We start from the raw sequence: 27,774 nt of genomic DNA, 5'->3' as shown, positions 1-27,774 counted from the left end.
AAAAATAGTGATAAACAGAGAAAATGCATGAATGTTCTGAGAGTAGGACAGAAGGGCCCAGGCTTATCAGGGCCAGGGTTTTGAAAGGACAGGACAAAGTAGTTGTGAATTTCATCCCAGGAAGTGAAGATACACAGGGAGTTTGGTCTTTAGAGACAGACCGAAGGGGAAGTAAAAATCACAGAGTCAAATTCATTCTTTTTTTTTTTTTTTAAGATTTTATTTATTTATTTGACAGAGAGAGAGACAGCGGTGAGAGAGGGAACACAAGCAGGGGGAGTGAGAGAGAAAGAGGGAGAAGCAAGCTTCCCACTGAGCAGGGAGCCTGATGCGGGGCATCGATCCCAGGGATCATGACCTGAGCCGAAGGCAGACACTTAACGACTGAGCCACCCAGGTGCCCCAAATTCATTCTTTTGACACAAGGCCCAGAAGAATTCAAAGATGGTAGTCACAGTGAGAGGAGGCACCCATCCAGAAGGAATTCGAACCCAGGACTCCTGCCTCAGAAGTCAGGGGTTTCTACTAGATTCTCACCTAAGAACTCAAGTCACATGCACAAAAGTAAGTCCTGGAAATCTGTTAGCATAGTGCCTGTAGCTAACAACACTGCATTAAAATTAAGATGTAATTTAATTTGCTCAAAATTTGCTAAGAGGATAGATCTTATGCTCAGTTTTCTTATGACAAAATAAATAATAGGGTGGGAGAAAACTTGCAGAAGTGATGAACAGGTCTGTGGCCTTGACGAAGGTGATGGATTCACAGGTGTATACATATCCCCAAACTCATCAAACCATATATATTTAATATGTACGGATTTTGAAAAGTCAGGTGTATCCCAGTAGAATTTTCTAAATCACATGTACAACCAGGGTTAAGTAAATTCAAGTTTGTTTCTTCAAGTGTTTTCTTTGGGCATCTCCAGCCTAGCTCTTTGGTGACTTCTACCAAACGAAGCCATGCACATGTTAAAGTAGCAGTTTGTATAACTTTTAAAAAGGAAAAAATGCTATAATATAAAAAGGAAATTTATAGATTTTTCAGCAGGTGGAATATTTTAATGTAACTCCTTTTCACAGGTAAATAAACCTATTTATATAAAACTGGATAATAAAGAAAGCTAGGAAATTGAACATATGCTGATTTAGAGTTCTAGATTAAATGTTTCTATGAACTCATTACTTTTTACTATAAGGTGCATTTTGCTCCTTCACTACTAACGTTTCGTTTCTCTAAGCACACTCATTTTCGGTTCTTCCCCACAAGCAGCTAGTTTGAAGGAAAAAGCTCCTTCCTTTGAGAAATTCAAACTTACCTACAATTTTGAGCAAACTTCTACCAGGGTTGTATTCCTCAGCACCACGCTCAAGAATGCCAGATCAGTGAAATCGCACATTTTCTCTAATCCCTACGTAGTTTAGAAGTACCTTAGGGGTTTGTTGGAATTAGAATGCATTTTTAAAAGACACGATTTCAGGGAATCTTTCAAAACTGTGAATGGACAATTTATTAGAGGCTTGCTTGTGGTTGCAGCTATGAGCGAGAAGACATCCAGAGCAAGCCAGCGGAAAATCCAATTAGCAGCGGCTGTCACCACACGCTTCCCAGGCGCCCCAGCGGGCTTGCCCTGCGGCCTCGGACGCTCACAACAGAATCCCTAGGTGAGCACCATTGCCCCCACCCCACCAGAGTGGAACTGAGTCACAGAGATGGGAAGTGAGCTAACCAATGTTCCAGAGTAATTGAGAGGTGGTAGAATTTTTGGCAAAAAGGTTTGGATCAAATGAACAGAAATATGAATTTTACCATTAAAAGGATTCTTGGGACCATTTAGTCCAACCTTTTATTTTAAAAAGGCAGAATGTCTGGTCAAAAAGTGAATTTAAGTTCTCTCTGTCCCTATCCCCCGTCCCTGTGCCCCTGTCTCCCTCGCTCGTTCTGTCCCCCTCACTCATTCTGTCCCTGTCCATTCCTCTATCCCTGTCTCTCTCACGTGCTCAGTCTGTCCCTGTCCCTTGCTCTCTCTTGCTCCATCTGGCCCTGTCCCACAGTCCCTGCCCATCCCTGTCCCTCTCTGTCCCTGTCCCCCTGTCCCTGTCCATCTCTCCCTGTCCCTGTCTCATTCTATATATCCTTGTCCCTCACTCTCTCACTCCTCTCTCCTCCCATTTGTCTATCCCCCATCCCCTCCATCTGTCCCTCCCCCATCTGTCTCTCCCCCCAAAGTCTGTCTGCCCTGATCTGCCTCTTCCCCCCACCCCCATGTGCAAGTTTGTCTATCCCCATCTGTCTCCCCCCACCCCGCTGTGTGCAGGTCTGTCTGTCCCCCTCTGTGTGTCCATCTCTCTCCCTCTGTCCATCTCTCTCTCTGTCCCTCTGTGTCCCTCCCGCTCGCTCGCTCACTCTCCATGTGTCCATCCCGCTCACTCTCTCTCCCTGTGTGTGCTTCTCTCTCTCTCTCTGAGCTTCTGTGTGTGTGTGCTTCTCTCTTTCTCTCGTATCCATCTCTGTCTTGCTAGCTCTCTGTCCGTCTCTCTCTCGCTCGCTAGCTCTCTGTGTCCATCTCTCTTTTTCTCACCCGCTTGCTCTCTGTCCGTCTCTCTCGCTCGCTCACTCTGTGTCCGTCTCTCTCTCTGTGTCTATCTGTGTCCGTGGAGAGGGGGGGCTCTGTGTGTGTGTATGTGTGTGCAGGCATACCTCGGAGTCTCCTTCTCTCTGTGCATTTCTCTGTGAGGGAGCCTGTGCGTGTCTCTCTCTCTCTCTCTCTCTCTCTCTCTGTGAGTCTCTGTGTGTCTCTATGTGAGTCTCTATGTGTGAGTGAGTCTCCCCCTATGTGTGAGTGAGTCTCTCTCTGTGTGTGTCTGAGTGAGTCCCTGTGCATCTGAGTCTCTCTCTCTCTCTCTCTCTCTCTCTCTCTCTGAGTCTCTCTTTCTAAGTCTGAGTGAGTCTCTCTGAGTCTCTGAGTCTGAGTGTCTGAGTGTCTGAGTGAGTCTCTCTGAGTGAGTGTCTGAGTGGCTGAGTGACTGTCTCTCTGAGTGAGTGTCTGAGTGTCTCTGAGTGTCTCTCTGAGTGAGTGTCTGAGTGTCTGAGTGAGTGTCTCTCTGAGTGAGTCTCTGAGTGAGTCTGAGTGAGTGAGTCTGAGTCTCCCTCCCTCTCTGAGTGTCTGAGTGAGTCTCTGAGTGAGTGAGAGACTGGGTGAGTCTCTGAGTCTCTCTCTCTCTGAGTCTCTCTTTCTGAGTCTCTCTGAGCAAGTCTCTCTCTCCGAGCCAGTGAGTCTCTCTGAGTGAGTCAGTCTCTGAGTCTCTTTCTGACTCCCTCCCTCTTTCTGACTCTCTCTCTTGCTCTGAGTCTCTCTCTCTCTCTGACTCTGAGTCTGAGTGAGTCTCTCTCTCTCCTTCTCTGAGTCTCTCTCTCAGTCTCTCTCTCTCTCTGAGGCTGAGTCTGAGTGAGTCTCCCTCTCTGAATCTCTCTGAGTGAATCTGAGTCTCTCTGAGTGAGTCTCTCTCTCTGAGACTCTCTCTCAGTGTCTCTCTCTCTCTCTCTCTGAGGCTCTCTCTCTCTCTCTCTGAGGCTGAGTCTGAGTGAGTCTCCCTCTCTGAGTGAGTCTGAGTCTCTCTGAGCGAGTCTCTCTCTCTCTTTCTGAGTGAATCTCTGAGTGAGTGAGTCTCTCTGGGTGAGTCTGAGTGAGTCTCTGAGTGAGTCTGAGTCTCCCTCTCTGTGAGCCTCTCTCTCTGAGTGAGTCTCTCTCTGAGTCAGTGAGTCTCTGAGTGAGTCTGAGTTTCTGAGTCTTTGAGTCTCTCTCGGAATGAGTCTCTGAGTGAGTCTGAGTGAGTGAGTCTCTCTGAGTGAGTGAGTCTGAGTCTCTCTGAGTCTCTCTCTGAGTGAGTGTGTATGTGTGCATGTTTGTGTGAGTCTCTAAGTCTGTGTGTGTGTGTGTCTGTGTGAGTGAGTGAGTCTGTGTGTGTGAGTCTGTGTGTGAGAGTGAGTCTGTGTGTGTGAGTGAGTCTGTGTGTGTGTGTGAGTCTGTGTGTGTGTGTGAGTCTGTGTGTGTGTGTGTGTGAGTCTCTGTGTGTGTGACTCTGTGTGTGTGATTCTCTCTCCCCAGGTGTGTTTTTGAGTCTCTCTCTCTCCATGTATGTGTGTGTGTTTGTGTGTGAGTCTCCCCTCTCCGTGTGTGTGTCTCTTCCTCAGTGTGTGAGTGTGCATGTGTGTGTATGTGAGTCTGTGTGTCTGTGTCTCTTTCTATGTGTCTTTCCATGTGTGAGTCTCTGTGTGTATCTCTGTGTGAGTCTGAGTGTGAATGTCTCTGTGTGTCTGTCTCTGTGTGTGTCTCTGTGTATGTGTGTTTATATGTGTGTCTGTGTGTCTGAGTATCTGTGTGTATCTCCCTCTCTGAAGGTGTGTGAGTGCCTCTGAGTGCCCCTCTCTCTGTGCCTCTCTGTCTCTGTGTGTGTCTCTCTGAGTCTCTCTCTCTAAGTGTCTTAGTCTCTCTCTGTGAGAAAGTGTCTGTGTGTGTGTGTGTGTGTGTGTGTGAGAGAGAGAGAGAGTGTGTATCTCTGTGTGAGAGAGTGTTTCTGTGTGTGTGGTGTGCATCTTTGTGTGTGTGGTGTGTCTGTGTCTTTCTCTGTGGTGTGTGTGTGTGTGTCTCTCTACTCCCCATGTGTGAGTGCCTCTCTCCCCTCGTGTGTGTCTGTGTCTCTCTGCACACGTGTCTCTGTGCACGTGCCACTGTGTGTCTCTCTCCCTCAGTCTCTCTCTCTCTCTCTCTCTCTCTCTCTCACACACACACACACACACACACACACACACACACACTCACACACACACACACTTGTGGCAGAGCTAGTGAAGAGTTACTCATCAGGTTCATTTAGGACAGAGAGCTGCAAACAGCCATTCCGGCCGGAGCACACGCTCCTTGCCAATGACTTTAGAACATAAGCAGGAATGAAGAACGTGGATTTTATACTTTCTAGGTCTCAACTGGGTACTGAGCCTGTATATGCAGATCTTCTAACAGATCATAAAACCTGGACGAGCAGCTGCCCCAATCCATCCTGCTCTCATGTTCTTCGTGGCGGAAAGGCACCCAGGGCCAGCAGCCGCTCACTCCTCCGCCCTCACCACAGCCTACTGAGGCCTTCACTAGCATCAGTCCTCACTCTCCTCTTATGCATCTTCCTCCACCCCCAGAATCTCAAGACTTCCAAAAATAAATAAATAAATAAATAAAGACATTAACCTTTTCATAAAAGGGTTAAAAATCCCTTATAATCTTAACCAAAAATCCTTCCCATCATCAACAGTACAATTCCAGACAATGCTCTCCCCTTGGGGCCTATAGACATTTCTAGAAGGAATGTACTAGATCCTAACCCCAAACTAATGTTTCCTTCACTAGGCAAGCAAAATAATCTATTGAACTTGAACACGAAGGAATTTTACTTTATCAGTAATAAAAGCAGACATTAGTTTTCTGCTGCATCAATTAAATTCTTAAAAGTTCAAATATATTGGGCATAATCAGTAAGAAAAATTTTCACTATTTTCTAGTTATAATCATGTAACTAAAAAACGATTGGATACAGCCTAACATTCTGTTATTAAATGATAAAATTTTAGTGTAAAATACTGTGCTATACCTTTGGTATAGGCTTTCAAAACATTTGTGAGTAAGAAATCTAAGGACCACTTTATAGTCCATGTTTTTTTATTTTTTATTCTTTTTGATTTTAAAGATTTTAGACAGAGAGAGAGAGCACATGTGCACAAGCTGGGGGAGGGGCAGAAGGAGAGAATCTTCCAGCAGATTCCCTGCTGAGTGCAAAGCCCTCCACTCAACCCCTGACTGAGATCATGACCTGAGCTGAAACCAAGAGTCTGACACTTAACCAACTGAGCCGCTCACGTGCCCCAGATTTTAGAGAAAGAAAAAGCGAGCAGGGAGGAGGGGCAGAGGGAGAGAATCCTCAAGCAGACTCCCTGCTGAGCACGGAGCCCATCTGGGGGTTCAATCTCAGGACCCCGAGATCATGACGTGAGCCAAAATCAAGAGTGGGACACTCAACCAACTGAGCCCCCCAGGCGCCCCTCGTGGAGTTCATTTGTGTCTCCATTTTCATGAACTCTTCCTAGAGCAGCATTTCTTCCCCCTCTGAACCTAGAAGACATTTCTTATCTGCCTTATTCTTGTATCATTCTTAGATTTTTGACAGACTGCTATTGATAGCCTGCATTTATTTGTTCAGAAATTATCTCTTTCTTCAATAACTACAACAGACTAGGCATCGTGCTGAGCACTGATGACGGCGTGAGCAAGCTCCCGCTTCTTTGCAGCTTATGTTCTAAAAGCTGGACGGGGCTTCGGATGGGATAGAATTGGAAAGGGCCATGCAAGCTTTTTTTCAAGCTTTACTGAGGTAAAACTGGCAACTGAATGTGGAGTATTACTAAAGTGTCCACGATGGTTTGGTAGACACATGCATTGTGAAAAGATTCTCCCCATCAAGTTCATTAGCACATCCATGACCTACTTACTGTTGTGTTTGGGCTGAGAACAAGTTCTACTCTCTTAGCCAATTTCAGTTATAAAAATAGTGTCTATAGTCACATGTTTCACATTAGATCCTCAGACCTTACTCATAACTGAAACTATTACCTTTTACCAACCTCTCCCTATTTACCCCACACCTCAGCCCCTGGCAACCACTTTTCTCCTCTATTTCTATGAATTCGACTTTTTTTTTCTTTTAGATACCACATACGGGATGCCATGCAGTGTCTGTGTCTGTCTGGCTTACTTCACTTAGCATAATATCCTCCGGAGTCAGCCAAGCCGAAGCAAATGTCAGAGTCTCCAGGGCTTAACACAAAAGTTTCTTGCTCACAGAGTCTGGTGTGGACGTGCAGCTGGGAGGCTTCCACAGGCCATTCTGGGACCCCGGCTCTGTTCACCCGGGGGTCCTGTCATCCCGGGGCGGGGGGCGGTGCGGGCGGAGATGTGGGGCTGGATCCTCTGCCCCGAGTTGGAATAGAGACTTTCCCAGAGGAGATGAACGGGATCCAGGTTTAGAAGTAAATATATCACTTCTGCATACTTTCCCTACAAACCCCGGGCCCATAGTCACACCCAGGTACAAGGAAAATATACTCTAGCTACACGTGCGAGAGGCAAAAGAAATGGGTTGACAGATACGGTGTTCTCTGCTACAAGAACCAGATTCTAGCACGTGATAGAATAGAGGGGACTGGGGCGGTGAGTGAGGCTCCTGGGGTACAAAAAGGAGTCACACGTTCTCAGGCTTAGGCGAGCACACCTGTGCTCCTCACAGACCCCCTCTTACCTCACCCTATCTTGGCCCCAACAGACAGTTTAACTGCAGAAATTAGAACAAGAGGGCAATGTGCTGCTTTAGATGCAGGGACTAGAAAAGGCGCTTGTTATGAAAAGGAGGGAGAAAGATCTTTCTAGACAGAGTAAGCAACAAATGAAAAGGTCCTGAGGCAGGAATATTGGTTAGAGGGTTTGAGAAAGAGAAAGAGACCAATAGGACTGAGAAACCAAAGGAGAGTTGGAGACATAAGCAGAAACCAGGTCACATGGAGCCTTCGGATCTGAGCAAGGAGTTTGGATATTATTTCAGGTATCACAAAAAGCTCTTAAGTAGCAGAATCAAAGGCTCTGACTTTTGTCTTATAAGCAATCCCTCCGAGCACCCTGTGGAGGATGGACCACAGGAAAAGCCGCTGGAAGCCTACCGACATGTTTCCGGAGGGAGATGGAGAGAACACAGTCTACAAAATGGCAACAGACTTGGAAGAGGGATTCAAAATATACCAGAGGGAGCATAAAGAGAACCCGAGGTATTGCTCAGAAATGAGAAATAAAGGTTTAAGCAACCAAGTGGATATTAATGTTTTGTGGAGCCAGGAAAAGAATATTCTTTTCATTTAAATAGTGAGTTTCCTGGGGAGAAAAGGAGAGGCTTCTCTTCTCAAGAATAATCCAACAACGGGTTTTAAAGATGTATTTTAGAGATAGAGTGTGCACACAAGAGGGGGAGGGGCACAAAAGGAAGAGGAGAGAGCATCTCAAGCAGACTCCCTGCCGATCACAGAGCTGGATGCGGGGCTCGATCCCACAATCCTGAGATCATGACCTGATTTATGTACATATATACATATATGTAATTATATACACACGTATACATTTATAGACACATATATATATGAAAAAAAATCAAAGTTCAAGGCAATAGGCATCCCATCTCCCACCTAAAAAATAAGCATCAGTGCAATATTCTGGAGAACAATTGGCAGTAAGATCAAAAGACTCACCTTTCCATCTTGGTGGTTAAGAGCATGGTGGGATGCGATGCCTAGACTGATATTCTAGCTCTAACATTTACTAGTTCTGTGAACTTGTGCAAGTTATTTACTTTCTGTGCTTCAGATTCTTTCTCTGTAAAATGGCTAGAAAAATAGAGCCTACCTTACAGGTCATTTTAGGACTAAATAAGATAACATGTAGCATAAAGAACTATGCTTGGCACAAAAAAAGGTGCTCAGTAAATATGACGAGTATATTAGTTATTACATCTAGTTCTGCACATGATTCCTAAGGGGAAATGGTGTAAAGGGTGTTCGTATCAGTTCATTTCATGGTGAGCAACTTACAATGGTTGTTATAAATAAGGTAATTGAAATAGTTAGGAATATATGCTTATGATATAGGTTTAAAATCTTGTATTTATGTAGAAGGGAAGGAAACAACCAGAGGGATAAAAACCAAGACGTTAACAGTGGTTATCACTGAGTAGAAAGATTATTGGTCATTTTGGTTTTCTCACTGTTCTATTTTCCAAATTTCCAAAGATGAATAGACATTGGATTTACAGCCATAAAAAACTCTGCACTTATTGTGGGGATCACTTCGTGATGTATAAAAATAACGAATCACTATGATGTACACCTGAAACTACAGGGCTATTGTGTGTCAGTTTTACTCCGTTAAAGAGAAACCGTCCAGTTAGTGCTGGTTTTGTAAACTACTTACACCGAAATGGTGTCAAGTCCTTACCATTTGCTTCCAGGACAAAGCACCTGAATGTCTCAACAAGATGGGGGGTTTATTACCAAAATAACTTGCAAAACCAAATGAAAGAAAAATGGGGTCTGACGGACATGAACTCCTAGCCCTGATTAGTGGATGTGGCTCAGCTGTTCTCTTAAAAACATACAGTTTGAAGGGGTAAAGAAAAAAAAAAAGTCATTCCCAAACTTGCATTAGCAAAAGCAGCTAGGTGCCTGCCAGTGCTATTTTCCTGGATTGCAAAAGAGCCAATCTCTTCGGTTCACAATACTTTTTGCTCCCTTAAAGTACCACAAAGGCACTTTGCTTGGAAGAAAAGCACACACCGAAGTGTTGTGTTTCTCCAGCAACAGGTTTGTTCTTGGGAGCCATGTATTAAAGGTGTCTATGTTCAAACTTTCTGGCAGGCTCTTTAATACAATCTTCCTCATAGACATGCGTGAATTAAATTTTCAACTTCACTAAACTGGTAAATGTGCATATTACAGGTATCCTTCACTGAGCAATATAAAAGCAATGCCAGTGGTAACTTGACCAGTAGCAACAAGCTGTTTTTAGACGGCTATAGGAACGATTCTGTAATTAGAGCCAGCTGCAGCTCCTAAGGAGGAGGAATGGTAATTTTTTTTTTTTTTACAACTTTACTGCCACTTACCCACTGAAGACATAGAATCTCTAGACCCTTTCCCAATATGCCTGCAAACTCAAGACTACACAACCGAAAACACGCTACTGACGGCCGTAGAGCACATCCTAAGTGGCTGCCATTCAGGCCAAGCTTTAGGGGAAACTTTAATCCTCCTCAGGTGACGTTACTTGTATTCTGCAACAACCAGCTGATCTCCTCAAATATTTTCCTTCCTCCCTCTGTAAGCCTTTCAGAGAGTGTGTAAGTAGCACAAAGTACTGTTTTTCTACCCAGTGAGCCTCACATTACACCAGGCTGAGGCTACCGTGTGTTCACTCAGGAGCTTCTCTAAAAGCCGTTAACAGAAAACATTATCAGAAGATGTCTAAAAGAATTCAGGTTTCCAGAAGGCTTGCGTTTCATTCTTGTTAGCAGAAGCCAAAAGGCCTGTTTTGATGTCATTTGACCACTAACGTTTCAGTAGGCAGAAACTATCGGAAAATTTTGCCTCCTCCGACAGGCAACGGCCTGAAACAAATCAAAGCATTTTATTTGCTTGCAGTGAAGTTAACCCGCTGGCCAAACACGCATCCACTCCTTCCTCTGAACGTTGGCCATTAAAGGGGAAGAGTGAGGCCTATTGCCTGCTTTTCCTATAAGAACTGTGTTTTGGGGCACCTGGGTGGCTCTGTTGGTTAAACGTTTGCCGTCGGCTCAGTGCATGATCTCAGGGTCTTGGGATCGAGCCCCACATGGGGCCCTCTGCTCAGTGGGGAGTCTGTTTTTCCCTCTCACTCTCCCTCTGCTTGTGTGCGCTCTCTTTTAAATAAAATCTTTAAAACTAAAAACAAGGAACAAGAACTGTGTTTCATAGTAACAAAGTATCTATGGTTGGAAAAGAACAGTTTTTTAAATAGGATTTTAGCTAATAAATGTCAAAGGAATAAAATTAGGGGGAAAACCTATTTTGTAACACCTCATGAAACTGATGATTCAGCAAAAGTCATCAATGGAAGAAACCATTCAATGACAGGTTAATGGGAACCTTCAAGTGGAGGGATCAGGCTGTTTTACCACAGGAATCCAGAGATTCATCTTAGCATCACCAAGACTGGCACAACGGGGTGTCGGGGGCTTCCGGATGTGGGGTAGTATGAAGCACACACACCACCTGTGAGGTGTTCTAGCCAAGAGAGTGGAATTCCAATCTAATCAAATTTTCAAGGTAAGCTTCTAGTTTACAAAAATATGGAGGATAGCAGAATAAGTCAAACGCCCCCCACCCCCCACCATAAGGGAGCAAATGGAAAAACCCAGAACGTCATTCTGCAGAAAACTGACCTGATTTTTTTTCCCCAGTAAGTCAATGGCATGGGAAGGAAGTACTGGTCTAGAATCAAAGGAACTCGAAGAACCTACCAACCAAGGACCATGAGCGGGTGCTTTGTGAATGCGGATCCATACATACCAGCTGCACGAAGACATTTGAGGCAATTGGTGAAGTCTAATTATATACTGATTAAGAGATGTTACCAAGTAATAACCAATTAACCACTGTGAATGACCTTGTGGTTTGGGAAGAAAAGTCCATATTTGTAAGACATGCATTCAGAAATACTTAAGGTAAAAATAGAGATTTGCTTTATAAGCATAAATAAAAAAGAAACTAAAGAATAGATGAAGTGTGGCAAAATCTCAGTATTTATTTAATTTGAGCGACGGGCATATGGAGAGTTATTATGTACCCTCCCTGCCTTTGTGTATGTCTGAAAATTTTCACATTTAAAATGTGAGAACAGGGCACCTGGGTAGCTCAGGTCATGATCCCAGGGTCCCGGGATCAAGTCCCCTGTCAGGCTCCCCACTCAGCGAAGAGTCGGCTTCTCCCTCTGCCCCTCCCCCTGCTCATGGGCTCTCTCGCTTTCTCGGCGTGCACGCTCTCAAATAAATCTTTAAAAAATAAAAAAAAATACGAGAACATTTAAAATAATGTTCTACTAGCAAATGAGTATGAATATAACAATATTGGATGTCACTCAAAATCCAAGGGAACTGATTTAAAATACCTCTAACACCAGAAGCAACGTACTGTAGGACAACATGGAGACTGTAGTAATGTTCCGCAAAGGATGCTCACAGCTCTTGGAGTTCACTCAACCTCAATAGGAAATCAGTAAAACAGATTTTTCAACTCCAGCTAGACAATAAGAGCCAATTTGATTCATGGTTATTTGAAAAAATAATAAACACACTCAGGTGATTCTTGGGATTTGTACAGTTTCATAGAACTTCAGAGGTGGGAAAGAATTTGAAGTCTTCTAGTCCATACCCTATAACCCTTGTCTAAATCATCTTCACCCCTCAGGCCACTATGTGCCCAAGTCGAGGGATCCGCTAATATCATCCTGTATGTACAGCACATAGTCTAGGAGAGATGGGACAGCTGAATGCAATCATTCTACTTCTATTGCCATTAATACCAATTATTAAGGTATAATTAACACTTATTCCGCTTATTCATATTCCTTATGAAAATGAGGACATAAAGAACCTAAAGGTCTGGCACAGGTTAGGACTTGGCTTTGGATTGACACGTGTCCCTCAAAAAGAAATGCAGTTCTAATCGCCAATAACTACGAATGTAGACTTATTTGGATATAGTGCCTTTGCAACTGTAATCAAGTTAACATGAGGTCATTGGAGTGGGCCCTCATCCAACGTAACTGGTATTCTTGTAAAAAGGAAGAGAGACCAACACAGAAGGGAGACAGCCATGCGAAGCTGGAGCAGACATTGGAGTTAGGCAGCCAACAGCTAAAGAACGTCTGGAGCTTCCAGAAGCTGCAAGAGGCCAGAAAGGATTTTCCCCCTCTGCAGTCTCAGCTGGTACATGGACTACTGACCCCTTAATGTTGGACTTCTAACCTCCAGAAATGGGAGAAAATTAACGTCTGTTCTCTTAAGCCACCTAGTTTGTGGCACCTGTTACAGCAGCCCTCGGAAATCAATACAGTATTGTAGCACGTGCTGCCGGCGCACTTCTAAAAGTCATGACATCCAGATCGGAACAGAACACGGGTGCGAGCTGGGGACCTTCCTCTGCCTCATTCTTCAATCTAATCCTCTTAACGTAGCCAACTACTTTTTGCAACTGTATTACATCATAACCTCAGGAGGAGTAAAAAATCAATGATAACCCCTTGTCGCCAACATCCTGGTCCTCCCTTGTTGCTTCTTTGATCTTAAAAACTCTACATTTGTTTTCTCTTAAAATTTCATTCGTAAGTTCATTTTGTCATGTCCAGCCATCGGCATCTTCTTGTAACCCATCAACCAACATGGAAATGTCCCGTTCAACTTCACAGCATGCAGAAGTGTGGTTGGTAATATCTGCTGTCTTCAACCTAATCCTTAATAAAATATCGCTCCAAACAAGGCTGATAAGAGTCCTTTTCTAGACCAGAGTGGACAATTCATTACTCCCCGCTCTCAAACATAATTCAGTAAGTAACATTTGATGATATACCCGCATTTCTCTACCTTTCCCAAAAGGATTTTTACAGCCGATTATATTTTCCTAAGTGCAAGCTATTATTAATGAATTTTGGTCAAACACTTATTTATCTTCCAGTCTAGTAAACCTATTCAAGAAAGCAAAATATTTGTATGGCATAACCCATGCTGGCTATAGCTGCATTGAAATCTGGCTTTCTTGCAATGAAGCATTCTAGAAATTGACATAATGGTCATGTAAGAATTGAGAAATAGGTCTTCTTTCCTTTTTTGGGGGGGGGAATTCAGATTAAACTTCACTATCTATAGTATTGTTTATTACAAGCGTTTAAAATGATGACTCAGAGGCATATGATGCAGAATCCAATGAAGTAATTTTGTTTAGTATTCTGCTTAGAAAGATAAGAGTCTTATAATTCAAGTCAATAGTTGTCAACAAGAATTTCTACTTAAGTACCTAGTAGATGCCAGATGCATTACAGATGTGATCATGGTGTGAATGGTCCTTAGAGATCCCTCAACACTCAGTACAGTCACTGGCTTTACAACACTCTTAAGAAATACCCTCTGTTAAAAAAAAAAAAAAGAAAAGAAAAAGAGAAAAGAAAGAAAAAGAAGAAATACCCTGTTGTTGGAAAAAGGCAATCTCCAGACATCATCAAGAAAGGGTCTCTTCCATTAATGAATAGTTCCCTATATACACCTGGAAATTTCCTATGAGCCTCCTTCATTTTTCCCCTAATTCCAAAAGTTAGGATAAATCACATCCTTTTTCCACATGACAGGCCACAAGTCTTGAACAGGAGTGATCTTGTTCCCGCCCTTTCTTCCCCTAAGTCCAGGCTCTCCCATCTCTTCAAAACTTTCAAAATTCAACAAAGAGAGGTCTCCTTGAAGTTTGCCAAAGACTTTACAACAGTTAGTACTGAGCCACTTTCACATCAAAGTCATGTTGCTCACCCACAGCAGTTGCAAAGGACCAATTATCTTATTTCTGCATAAGGGAGCAACCACATTGTGCCAAATTCATAATTTTGGACAATTTTCAAGAGACAGTTTCCAAACCCTAGGTCACTTTACAGAATAGTATTTAAAGGCGGGACAAAAAAAAAATCATTCGTAATTGACAAGATTCAGTCAAGAGTCACATCAGCCACTGCAAGATTTATTGACCAGCAGACGCTGTGGTCAATGGCTTCCCTAACCAACCAACCAACCTCAACCCACTAATCATGTTCCTGGGAACCACAGCTGTCCATTATCAAACAACATTTCAGTTTTTAAGTTAGTCAGTCTCCTAACTTTAACAAAGTTTCTGTATTACACTAACCTGACGGAAGGACAGTGACCACAAGGTATCATTCACCAGTAGAAGGAATGCTACAGATAGGAAGCCCTAACTTCTCCCAAAACATTAGACAGATTCCAGATCCTTAAATGGAAAATTTTAAGCTAGTTTGCTCATTCCGCTCACCCAAACTACAGCTGTTCACTTCTACTTCCTTTTATCTACTTAGAAGAGCCCAGAATACCCAAGAGTTCCTCAAAATTCCCCTACAAACCTGACCCTTACACACACACGTGCACGCACACACACACCTTCCAAGAACAAAAAACCTCTAAAACATTAAGACTCAAGCATCAAGAACTAGCATTAATTTTAAAGTCGTCTTCTACCTACAAGAACTACCCAGAGGGCATGACAAGCCAAAGACCAGGACTCCCTTAATTTATATCTCGTGATGGTAAACTTGGAGCCCCAGGTGCAGTTCTTCTCAATCTACTGGGCTGCCAAGGGTTTTTTCATTCAGCGCGGAGTCGTCAAGGACCACTGATGGTGTTGGAAAAGAACAAAAAGATACCGTAGTTATCCCAAAAAGGCTATGGTGGGGGAGGCACGATGGGGACAGGATCTGCCGCCTGGTCACAGGGATATTGACTTCACTATGATTCAACTCAACTGAAAAATGGTCTGGGGGGGGGGGGGTGGCGGGGGGGGAAGTGTGATAAATTCGCAAGATCGTAATGATGATCCAGCAACTCCCTCACCATTAAAAGCCAGCTTTTATCTACAAGGAGGCATTAGAACACAGCTGGTAAGATGAACAATTAGGAGCCAGAGAATTTTTAAATCATCCATCAGACTTCATTACATGAGGAGGAAAGAGAACCTTTAAAAAAAAAATTAGATTTTTCAAAATAAGATGGGACAATTTCACTATTCTCAACAGCAAAAAGGTGAGAGATTCATTATAAGAAATGGATATTCTCCATAAAGATTAAAGAATTTGGCAAACAATTAATTGGCAAGTATTAATTTGCAGTTGTTTTGGACAATTCCCAATTTTACCAGTTGTTTGAATTTTCAGGTACGCCCTTCATGGAAAAAAAGGTTTTTGTTTTTGTTTTTTTAATAAAACTAACGTTTTCCAAAGTGACCATAGACGCTGGAATCTACCTCTGAGTTGACATAATTTTTATCTCACAGATCTGAAAACTGTGAGGTTGGTTAAGTTTGCCTTTCGGTGAGGCTTTGTCAAAAGGATTAGGGACCCAAACCAGAAATGCCCCAGTAAGTCCGAAAGGTCTTTATTTGTTCCTTTTTTCTTCGTCTGTGTGGATATCAAGATAATCACAGCGTCACTCTTACTGGAGAAAGCAGTTTTCCCACCTGAACCAGCGGGACACAGCAAAGGAAGCACACACCCTACAGAACAGCAGAGAACAAAGCACAAGGAAAAGAATGCAAAGTGTGCCCTCTATCGGTCTTTGAGTCTTAATTGCCAAATGGCTGGTTGGCAAGTTATCTCCAGCAGCAGGCGAGACACGAAGGCCATCCTGGTAGAAGAATTATCAAATGTGCTGACCCGGCAGCAAACGCCTAGCAGAAGCCCCCTGGACCTGAACTGGAGAATGTTCAGGCTGGTTCTGACCCATCTGTGAACCGGCAGCACAATACAGAGGAGTCCCGTCAGGGCCCGCAGATGTCATCAGCTGGGAAACCACAACGGCAATGTCTAAGGGCTTCATATTCTGCTTTATTAATGAGATAACCAGACCACATGAGAAGAGGATTTTAACAAAAACCCCTTATTCTGTGTATTTTGTACTTCGACAAACTTTTTAGAGGAATTGAGAGAATTAAATATCCATTGTCTTCGAGTAAGGGATCAATAGCTAAGTAATTATTCACTGAGATAAGTCTTGAGATAGCGCTTCTGATGTTCCCTCACATTGTGTAATATATACACGGCAAATGGCTGGAAACCCACACCTGGAAAACAGAATTTTAGAAAACAAATGTGTATATCAATTTGAACCAGCCATTTGGCATCAGGCTAATTAAGAAGGTCTACCTCCTATTCCTTTAGGAGCTTATTGAAGGAAACGGATGAATCAGGGCCATTTTCAGACTTTAGTGAAAGCTTTAGATCCTCTCTACCCTAAAAAAGGGGGGGTTGCATTTGGTTTCAGGGGACTCACAAAAACCCTGCCTCCATGTCTGGACCCCAAGTTAAGAAACCCTGCTCAAAAGAAATGTGCTAAATACGTTAAACTCTAAGTGCCCTTACGAGCCTTCAAGTGATGAGAACTGAAAGATTTTAAATAAGTGTTAAGGGTTTTCCCCAAGCAGCTAGGTAAGAAGGAAAGCCACCTATAATTAGTTTCTCTATATTTTAAGAGTAAAAGAATATTTAATAGCTTTTCTCTAATCTTGATTGGTTATTCTGATGGTATAACATATGAGTATACATTATATATATATATACACACACACACACACACACACACACATACACACGTTGACACATCTGCATGAGCACACACCTACAGACACACGTATTTGTTCTGGCAACTGGGATACAAGAAATAAGAGGTTCCTCAAAGTTATACAAAAATAATTATCTTTAAAAAACAAAGAATGATAAAAAAAATTGAACAATACAAGCATGCAAAATTTTTTTAACCAGATCCCACTTGTGGTCCTATATTACAGTTGCCCACCTAGTCAGCCTTCAGTTACTTAGCATTGTTATTTTATTAGCACAATTAGGAGTTGTAGAAGTTCTGAGGTCAATAGAATTCTGTGGTTCAAAGAACTCCTGAATGGGTTCAAAGGTGGTTTTTTTTTAAATGAGCATTTATGTTGGACATGTACTGTGTCCAGGAAAAGCCAGGGAATTCAGGAGAACTGCATTCTAGTTCCAGCTACTTTCCACTTAACCATTAGTTTTTAAAATCACATTTCACCTTCCAATTCTGTCGAACTGGTCGTGCCTCCTCCAAACAGTGAAATGGCAATGCTCTCCCAGAAGACACTGTACAGAAAAAGAACTATGTCCTCTCTTGACACCTACAGAAGAATTTATTCTCATACACACACCCCCACGTCTCCCATAGATCGGTCTGCATAGCTCTGGTGTACTCAAGGCGCAAACACAAGGATGCAGTTTGGAAAGTTTTCCTGCACTATGTACATTATTAATATCATTGCTTTTTAGGAAGAGAAATACCACTTTTATTTTCCCCTAAATGATTATTCCCATGGGAAAAGTGTTTGGGGGTGAAAAAAGTCAAATCTCTGGTTGACCCTTTCTCTAGAAGAAATGCTTTTAAAATATAGATTACCCCACCCCAGAATTTCCCTTTCCCTGCCCCAAACTCCCCGGCCATGTGGAGTGCTCGATCATTCAAATAAAGTGGTGCACAGATACGCCGACAGGCATCAGCGTGCTCCACGAAATTCTGAAAATTATCAGAAGAGACTTCAGAAAGAGGGCTGGGCTGGGGAGGCTTTTCTATCTTGATGGTTTTTGTCTTTCAACTTTGAAGACAAGCCAATAATGAGATGATACCTAAGAATGCATTCCAACTTCAACTATGTGCAAAGAACTTAGAAATTAAAAAAAAAAAAACTTCTCATTAAGTCACCAAAATTATTTTAAGGGCAAACAAAATCTCGTCGTCAATGGCTTTGTTCAGCCACCACTTGTGGAGAAGCACTCTGCGAGGCCGGCTTCGGGGACACGGAGACAAATCTGCAGTGCTGTCCTAGAGGAGACTGAAATACAGGAAGGAGAAGACATTTGGCAAAATAACTAGAATAAAGGGGAAAATAAGAGCATGCTTGAAGAGTGGTACAGAAAGCTGAGAAAGCTATGAGGGAATAATGGATTTTGGCTTCAGGGAAAAAAGGCAGAAAATTCCGGAGGGGGGGGGTTGCTAAAGGCAGGGACTTCAGCTGGGCATGCAGATGTTCAACTTCAAAACCTCAAAACACGGGGCGCCTGGGTAGCGCAGTCGTTAGGCGTCTGCCTTCAGCTCAGGGCGTGATCCTGGCGTTATGGGATCGAGCCCCACATCAGGCTCCTCCACTATGAGCCTGCTTCTTCCTCTCCCACTCCCCCTGCTTGTGTTCCCTCTCTCGCTGGCTGTCTCTCTCTGTCAAATAAATGAATAAAAAGTCTTGAACAAAGAAAAACCTCAAAACACATGGTGTGTTTGGAAATGGAGTAACCCGGTAAAGCTAAAGCGTGTAGCACTTCCAGGATGGCGGAAAGTTGGAAAGGAGCTGCCACTAGGTGGTGGGGACAGCCTCGAATGCTGTGTGAAAGAGGCTGGCACGGTTTCTGTGATCAGTGTGGAGACCTGGAGGGCTGGGGTTTATTAACAGAAGTCACATGATCAGATCCGTGGCTGAGAAACCTTCAACAGGGCAGCATTGAGTGAAGGATGGAGTAAAGAAGAAGTAGATGCTGGGAGAGGAGTCCGTGAGGGTCAGAGCTAGGAAGTACTTTTGGGAATGGAAAGGATGGGGTGGATATAAACCTTTCTGAACTAGACTAAGACCAAATGAACCAATGAAAGAGACAACAGGGAAGACAAAGGCTACAGGGAGGCTTTCAGCCTCGACTCCTACAAACCTCATGAATAGAAGAAGAAACACAGGTGGAAAACACGTTTGGGAGAGGGCACAGAAGGGGCAGGAGTTGTCAAGTTTGTGTGTGCACAGAACAGATTATCTATCCGTATACAAGGGCGCACGGCCTATCTATCCATACAGCAGTAGTTGGGAGTCAGAGGGGAATAGAATCTGAAGCTAAAAAGAAAAAAAAATTTTAAGTTGAAGCTGGAGTTGAAGGACTTTACATGGAAGTAACAGTTGAAGATACAGGGATGGGTAAAATCCCTTGAAGGGAAAGAATAAAGGAAAATGAACACTAGTCTATACCTTCTCTGAATGAGGGGACCAAATAAGAGAAATGGGCAGACTATGGGAAGCAAAATTAGAGTGTGAGGTCACTAGTCAGAGGAAGAGACTTTCTTTGGAAAGGAGGGATATCTCCAGAGGAAGCAGCCATGGAGGGCTGTCGCGATGGTGGTGGCCTCGCAAGAAGGTGACTATAAGGAGGACTGTTAAGAAAATCTTTTCAATGAAGTGGTGGATGCAGAAGGCAGATTGTAACTGACTAAAGGGTGAATGGAACAGGATTGTTAATCAAGAGAAGGGAAGGGGACGAGTGAAGAAAAAGGGAAGAGATTGGAAAGCAATGCAAAGAAGAAGGAAATTTAGAATTTTAGGATTGTAGGAAAGCAACATGCTTCTGGCATGGAGAGGTCCTAGAAAAGAGCAGAACAGGTTGGGGGCAGGCCTTAGGAAGAATAAAAACACACTCCCGTTACTCATTACCTCTCCCCTTCCCCCATCCCTTCCTGGTCCCACCGTCTAGTCTGGGAAAGAGGACAAGAGAGTAACTGGGAAAGAAGAGTGAAAATCCTTCTTAGTTCCAAAGATCTGATTTCCATAGAACCCCTTTCTCTCCAAGCCCACAAATGCACATACACCTATACGTATATATCCCTCCCTGAACATAGATCTAATTATATACATTGAGTGTTCTCTTCAGCATTAATTAGCACCTTCCGTATTTATTCCAGCTAAAATTATGACAATGTATGCATATGGACGTGCAACACCGTACCTATGATTAATCCTTGATTGTTGCAGATAATGGGAAAAAATGATGACATTGGTCGGGGGGGAAGAAAGTTTAAAACTATTTTCATCCCAGGGCTTATCATCCCCTTTTAGCACAGTGGTTATCAAACATTATATCAAATGATTTGTCTGTCATTTATTTCCTGCACTCAGGAGGGGTAGGAGTGCTTATCCCCAAGGATGCGGGGAGGTTTAAAAGGCAGTCAGTTGGAAGGAACAAAGTAAAAATTATCCTGGGTAATCCATACATTGGCCGGTTAGTCTCTTAATAAATCAAGAAGTGGTTTTGCATTAAGGAATTAGAAGTGTCATTTCCAACTTGTGATTCCGCAAATATTGGATTCTACCCGAGCTGGATTTATAAGCAGATAAAGCCAGAATTAAATGGAGGCCCGGGGGAACATCACCTATTCTGAATCACTTCCAAATTTCAGTAGCATAATAAAAGTTTGGTGGAGACACAGCAGTTTTTTAACCTTTGTGCCCTGGTAAGATACTAGGCAGAAAAAACCCAGAATTAGGCTAGAAGAACAAAACAGCTCATTCACAGAAGAGAAGAAAAGAGCGTATTTACATGCAAAGTTAAACATCACAAGAGATTTTCGGAAATACTCTGGAACTTAAAGGTAATATACAAGACATATTTTAAAGCTTTCTCATTTAAGTGTAGGTAAATATGTTCCATGTGACCTATCATCTGTGTTTTTGAAAGAATACCAACGAGAAATACGCGATCATTAACAGCGCTTGTAAAGCCAAGTATCTCCAAATCTCTTCATTAAATTTTAATTTAGCCCGATAGCATTTAAGAGAAAATGTTTAGGTTTTTCACCAACCTCAGTTACCAGATACATACCACACTGTTGGCGATAAACACTTCAGTTTCACGGAAGAAGCCAAATCTAATCTTAAGGAAAATGAGAGGTTTCAGAGGGAGAAGCCGAGGCTTTACTATGGAAAAGGCTAGGCGGGAAACATTTGTCCTACTATGCCCTCTACCATCCAACCACCAGAAACTCCAATTACATATCTGGGAGCCTTGCTGCTTTTTAAGGAGTTTTATCAAGAAGTTTTCATAGATCCCTGGTTAAAATATGATTGGGCATATAAACAGAAGGAAGGAGATAGAAAATTAAGTCGCTGAATACCAAGCTCAAGAAATCCCAGAAACCATAATAAAGTTATGATTTGTCCATCCACCTTTCAGTAATTCAGCCTGAAATGTGGCTTACAACCATTCCAAGAGATGAAACAAATGTGCCCAGTTTACCCTACAAATAAACCGTAAGTGGTTCCAAGACAGGTACAGGCAGGGGGTTAACAGTAGCTAATAATGGCCACGCTTCTGAGTGAGAGGGTGGGGTGAGGGGGCCAAGGAGTTACAACTGTTACCATGTAGACAACATGTGAATTGTCAACCAGCTTTTCAAAATGTTGGCATGTGCCTCCTCTCTGCACAATTTTCATTCTCTGTTGTGTTTGTGCCTAAATAAAAATTAATGCTTCCAGGCCCTATTAATGATTATCAAATATATTTTTATTTTAGAATTTTGTTTTCTAAAGAAGGGGAAGAAAGAGTGTAAGTGTTGTTGTTTAGGATGGTCTCCCCCATACTAGGTTTGGCCAAAAGTAGGGAAGGTTGACGTTCTATTCTCTCAATCCTCTGGCTCTATTTTGAAATAGAACATACAGTTAAATGATATATTTGCTCTCTATTCCAAACTGGATGCAATTGATTTTAACTGACTAAATTATCTAACCTCTGCCAAGAATTTTATTTCATTAAGAAAATGATATTATAGAGCATCTGAGATCACAGAGCAGACTAAACATAAAGCCAAAGGAGTTCTGAGAACACTCCACAGTGAAGGTTTGATTATTTGCAGATGGAATATAGAAGAAGAAAAAAAATCAGCTCGCAGGCATCAGCCTAACCAATCCTGGTATCACCGCTGCCTACACAGTAGCACAAAGCCAAGAAAATACCCGATCTTCTAAGCCACAACACGCTTTTTTTTAAGGTACTAATCACTTTTCTCCCTAGAAAGTAATATTTAACTGCCACTATCCAAAACAAAGGGAAAAGGGGAAATGTTGGTAGGCTCTAGTATGTCAACTGTCACTGCTGACATGATTTGGCCAGTGGTCAAGCATTCACCAAGGAACTAATTTAAATCAATCTCCTTTGGGAAAGCCAATTGTTTGGTACACACAACAATTGGTGTAGAATCAATCAGTGGACATGAGATCAATTAAAACCAGCTTAAGTTTGTGAAGAGGGACAATTCACACAACCTGAGTTAGATCTCTATTCATTTCAATACTCTCACAATGCGAGCCTTAAGCTTCCTTGCAAAGCAGAAAAGCTACTATCACCCTACGCTGTCTAGCCAGGCCTTCAAGTAGTTCCACTTTTAATTAAAAACACAGTACACCCTTTGTTGGCACAGATAGTGTGGTCACTTTTAAAAACCGTAGTTATTTTAGCCAGAAACTTGGAATTTGGGAAGGGACAGCTGTTAAGAAAGGGGGAAAAATGCAAACTTCGATAAAATTTTTTTTCTTTACAACCTTACCAATTCACACATAGTTGAAAGTAGTCGAATTTTATTAAATCAAAAGGTTGGTTTGGCAAAAGTTACTATTGTACACTTTAGAACAGGGTTTCTAAGTGTCAGCACTTGGGGCTGGGGAGGGTAATTGCTAGGAGATTTTGCCAAAGCAGCTTTGAAATGAATAGGTTTTGTGTCAGATACCTAAGAAGGCACAGGGCCAACTTCAGAGATGGCTCCGCCCGGGAAGAGCATGCAATACCGCTTCTGGCCGCAGGGGTGCTGTACTGTCCTCTAGCAAACAGCCCCGCGGGGTGAAGTTCTCCCAAAACACTAGATTAGATTCCTCCTCCGCCACAATGGGACAGGCAGTGGGGATCAGAAAGACCTCACGGAATTGGTCAGTCATCTAGTAAACAACCACTTGGCAAAGCGTCTTAGGAATTTCCCTATTTGCGCGAACTTTAAGCATCTTCGTTTTTTTCCAACCAAGTAGACAGCACCTTGTGCTGGTAAGAGGGGATAAAGCCTCTCCAAACATGTTTGACCACAGTGTAACCAAAAATTGCCATATCTGCAAGTGACACCTCAAAAGAAAATACCAGGCAGAGAAAGGAGCCAGTGGGGAGAAGGAGTGGAGGAGGAGATGGAAAGGGACATTTCAGGACAAACATCAGTATTAAACTTTCATGGCCTCTGGGAAGATATTTCCCCCTAGCATTTTTCTGCGAAACGATTTCTGAAAATAAGCATTTTTCCGAATGCCAGGAATGAGAAAAAGAGAAAGGGGCCGACTTTTTAAAAAAACCAGATCCGTAGCGTCAGTTGGAGAGCAGAGGTTAGGGATGTCGCACACCACCAGTTATCAGAGCTCTGCCCTCGGGTCAGCCAATCTCCAGCCCTCGGGGTAGGTGGCAACAGCTTAAGGACGTCCTAAAAAGCTATGGGCAAAGAACTCTCCAAAATCTGTGTGCAGGACCGGAGATTCCATAAAACGAGTTTTAAACATGTCCTATCACAGGCGAGTGCGACGTTTCTATCCCAGGGGGAAAAACAATCAAAATCTGTTAACTTCAAGACAAATTCTAACCGTGCAGGAGTCCAAATTGCTAGACGAAAACGAATAGTTCTAAGGGGCTGTTGGGCACCTTCCATGCGCCTGGTAATGCGCGGACTGGGTGTGTGTGCGTGCGTTGGGGTGGTGTCTAACCCCCCCCCCCCAGAAGACTTCGTTGTCTCTAGCAACCCTTCCCCTAAAATGCAGCTGGATTAGCTGCAGCCACAGCAGGACTCAAATAGGCACACAGTAAATCTGCCTGAGAGCTAGCGCTCTGAAATCTTTCTGGAGGCTTCCACATGCCTTCCCCGCAGCGCACAGAAGTGATGGAGATTGAGGGCGCGGTTAAAAAGCCGCAAGTGAATTTCACTGAGAACAGAAACAGTTACTTTTGAGGGAAGTATACGGAGAGGGCAAAGTCAGGCCTGTCCCCAAAACATCACTCCGCACGCCAGCGCTCCCCAGAAAACCTGCGTACAAGTTGCTGCTCAATGCAAAAAGTTCAATAAATCATTCCACGTAGTCTTCGGTTCCAGAAAAAAAGATCAATTTTGCCCTTTCCCTGTAAATGTAGGTCCTCCAGCTTGACTTGGTACCCCTCCTCAGCGCTCGCGCTCTCTTGCACTCTCTCCTCTCTCTCTCTCTCTCTCTCTCTCACACACACACACACACGCACACACACACGCACAGCTAGGCCGTGTTCAAAGCGATCTGGGGCGCACGTGGGTGGGGAAGGTAGACACAGATAAGCTGCAGGGGAGATGGTTAAGAGGACTAAAAAAAGAGAAAGACAAAGAGAAGAACAAGAAACGATGGATGCCCGATAAGAAAGGACAGCGAAAGAGGAGTTCAGGAGTAGAAGCGGGGCAGCGAACCGAGTACGGACCGCACCACTTAGCCGCGAGCGCCCGCCGGGCTCACCCGGCTCTCCAGCACGTCTCGCTCCGGCTCGCAGCGCCTTCTGAGGACAGAAAAGACAGCGTTCTGCCGAGCTCAGGGGCCCAGAAAGTGCAGCGCGGCGGCGCGCGCGAGCGGGGTGGAGGGCACTGTCTGCCCAGCGGAGCCGGGGGAGCCCCGCACGAGTGCCGCGACCCGCCCCCACTGCGACCCCACGCACCTCCGGCAGAGTAGGACTCACCTCGCTTACTGCGTCTCCATCGGTTTCCTTGGCAGTGGCTGTAATCCATACAATTCAGGATGATGAGCGCAAAGGAGAAGAGGCGAAACTGCATCTGGGCGGTCGGGCAGGGGAGAGGCTCCTCTCAAAGTCGGGGAACTGGATAGCTCATCCGAGGAGCCGGCGCCCACCGCGCTGCTACGGAAGACGCAGAGGGAGAGTGGCCACTAGCCCGGCGGCCCCGCTCTGGTCAGTTCGGCGCCGTCAGCATCTCTCAAGCCTCGAACCTGGGAGACGAGGAGAAGCAGAGTGGAGAGAGCCCCGAGGAGACAGCTGCCTCTTCGCGCGTCCCGATTTAAGAAAGGGAGGGAGGGGGGCGCGAACCCACCCCTTGGCACGAGCCGCGGGGCAATTTAACCCCGAGCGCACAGCTGCGGGCAACTTGGAGTGGAAGGTGATTTACAATCAGTGAATTAGCAACCTCTGCCGAGCTACCGGCTCCGACCCGGGGGAAAGGGCGTTGTGCGGACGGTCCAGGGAAAGAAAAGAGCTCCGAAGGCACCAAGGGCGCAGGGTTCAAGGAGCCCCCCTCGGCCCTCGGGTCCCACAGTGGGCTAACCCAGCGCGGTGGCCGCGGCGGCCGGACGCGAGTCGCCTACCGTGGCACTTACGTTTCGGACGGTGCGGCGTGCCTAGGCGCGGCGCTCCATCCCGGGCTGGGGAAGCGAGTCGCCTCGCTAGCACGTGGGCTGGGGAAAAGTTTGCAGAGAGGCGCCGGGAGCTCCCGGCAGCTCCGGGATTCCGGCGGCCACCGCGGGTTCGCAGTGCTCTCACGGTCCTCTGGGCTGGCGGTGCCTAGCAGGAGCGCGGCGGGGAGGGCGCGTCAGCAGCCTTGGGGATGCTGCGTCCCCACCGGTGAGTGCGGTCCTCGGGCGACCGGCACGACCGGCTCTCACTCTCTAGGTCCCTGTCCAACCGTGCGGTTTCCCGGGCTCTACTCCACAGCCACTTCACAGTTAGGACGTCTCCCTTTCCAAGCTGTGGGAGACAGAACGCTCCCGCGAGGCCGCAGGGATGTGGCGAGCGCACTTTCCGACGGAGATGCAGCCCGGCTGAGGCTCGGGATGCTTCTATAAGTAGGTGGTGCTGTGGTCCAAGGCATCTATGTCAGGCTGCCTCGGAGTTCCTGGGTCCTAAAGCCAGAAACTCCCGGGTTTCCCTGAGGTCCTAAAGAGCGCTGACAGCTGCCAGCGAGCCCAAGCCCAGGCAAATCCCCTCCGGACTTCCCTGGAGTGCACGGCTAAACCGAAGTGTAGCTGGGGTGGGGGCGCCCCCGGACCGCGCCGGGCGGGGGAGCCCAGCTGACTTCACCCCAAGGCGTCTATTTCGGGCGCTCCGGGGAGGGTTCCATCCCCTGCCCTGCCCTTCCTGCGGGAGGATCTGACTGACAGACGGCTTGTCCTAGACCATCCTTCCTGAGCTCCCTGCCGGGACTGCTGCTCCTGAAAAACTGAGTTTGAACTTGAGCCGCAGCCCGAAAGATACCACACCTCTGCCCCTTTTTAATTTACGTCTGGGCTTTGTTTTCTAGGGAGATCTGTTAGCACGGCTGAAATTAAAATGCGCCCTCGGTGTGGGGAGTGAAAGGCGTATTTCCAATAGCTTTTGCTTATCCTCAGAAGCGTTGTTTCTTGACTTTGTTCCTTCTCCAGAAAAACTTACGAAAACTTGTGGTCGCTTACTTGCAGGACTCAAGAAATTGGGACCTTGCTTCTTTAAAGAAAAGTTCACTTTCCACCGAAGTATTTCTCAGTCATAATCCTCGTCTCTCTCTCTCTCCACCCTCAAAGAGTCCTGATTTAAATTTCTGGGTGCCCTGGCTTTGGGGACTACTGTTAACATACACTTGATGCTACCTGATTTTTTTTTTTTTTGATGCTACCAAATTTCATTCTGTTGAAATCTTCTACCCTGCCCTCATTACTGTAGGAATGAATGTATTTACTCCTTAGGCAAAAGGTAAGTTTTTTTTTTTTTTTTACTGCTAATCATGGCAGTATGAATGTTTGTAGATATGACCATATATTAGCATATCCTACCGCTTAAATTTCCTTTTCTATCCCTTCAGCCTCAGATGTTCAGAAATGTAGAAACTTGATACAATCGTGTTGCAACAATAAGACTATTAGAATAGCCATGTTTATTAACCGTTCCATTATTGTCTATCCATAACTATTTTTACAGACATCACTATTACATAACAATATTTATGTGCTAAGAACTTCAGTGTTATTTCCTTTATGCATGCTTGAGAACATCCAAGATAAATCTGAGTTGAGGTCACTGGTCCCATTTCCTAGATAAGAGAATTCAGCCCCTGAGACTGGCCCACAGGGCACAGAGTTGACAAAACACACTGCAGGAACAGTGGATCTGTTTCTGGGCTTTCAGAGTCTTTGATTTTTATCACAGGATTGTAAGCAACTGGAAACATTCAGCTTAGGGAGTGGCCTAGCATTTAGCAGGATGGCTTGGAGAGTCCAGAAGATATCCCTCTATCATCACAAATACCACTCACACGATGCACACACCAAATTTATTGCACTTCTAAAGAAGTTCAATCCGGGGGAGAATAAAGCGCTCTGCCTTTCTGCACAGCTTCGAGACCACTTCAAGATCAGTGGTTACCAGTGTCTTTTAGCATATTTATTTTTTTCTTTTAAAATATTTAAGGGCAAAACGAGCACAAGATCAAGTAGATCTAACTCTACCATTAACCACCTTGGTCACTTTTGGCAACTTTCTAGATCTCA

At 44.4% G+C, this 27,774-nt stretch overlaps 1 protein-coding gene across 1 annotated transcript in view; it reads right to left on the bottom strand.

Moving 5' to 3' along the window:
- Positions 1–26,528, bottom strand: part of RSPO2 (R-spondin 2) — a 147,833-nt gene extending 121,305 nt beyond the window's left edge. Inside the window, exons 1-2 of the mRNA XM_045805794.2 lie at positions 25,633–26,528; positions 24,983–25,248 (exon numbers count right to left, since the gene is read on the bottom strand). Coding sequence (XP_045661750.1) covers positions 24,983–25,076 — 94 coding nt within the window. The 5' untranslated portion in view covers positions 25,077–25,248; positions 25,633–26,528. The remainder of the gene's footprint in view (positions 1–24,982; positions 25,249–25,632) is intronic.
- Positions 26,529–27,774: the final 1,246 nt, after the last annotated feature.

The sequence above is a fragment of the Ursus americanus genome, chromosome 9, assembly GCF_024610735.1.
Source record: "Ursus americanus isolate L20-20 chromosome 9, mUrsAme1.1.p, whole genome shotgun sequence".
In the NCBI taxonomy this organism is placed as follows: domain Eukaryota; kingdom Metazoa; phylum Chordata; class Mammalia; order Carnivora; family Ursidae; genus Ursus; species Ursus americanus.
Note: the sequence above shows the minus strand (reverse complement) of the source record. Positions and strands in the feature narration are given on the sequence as shown.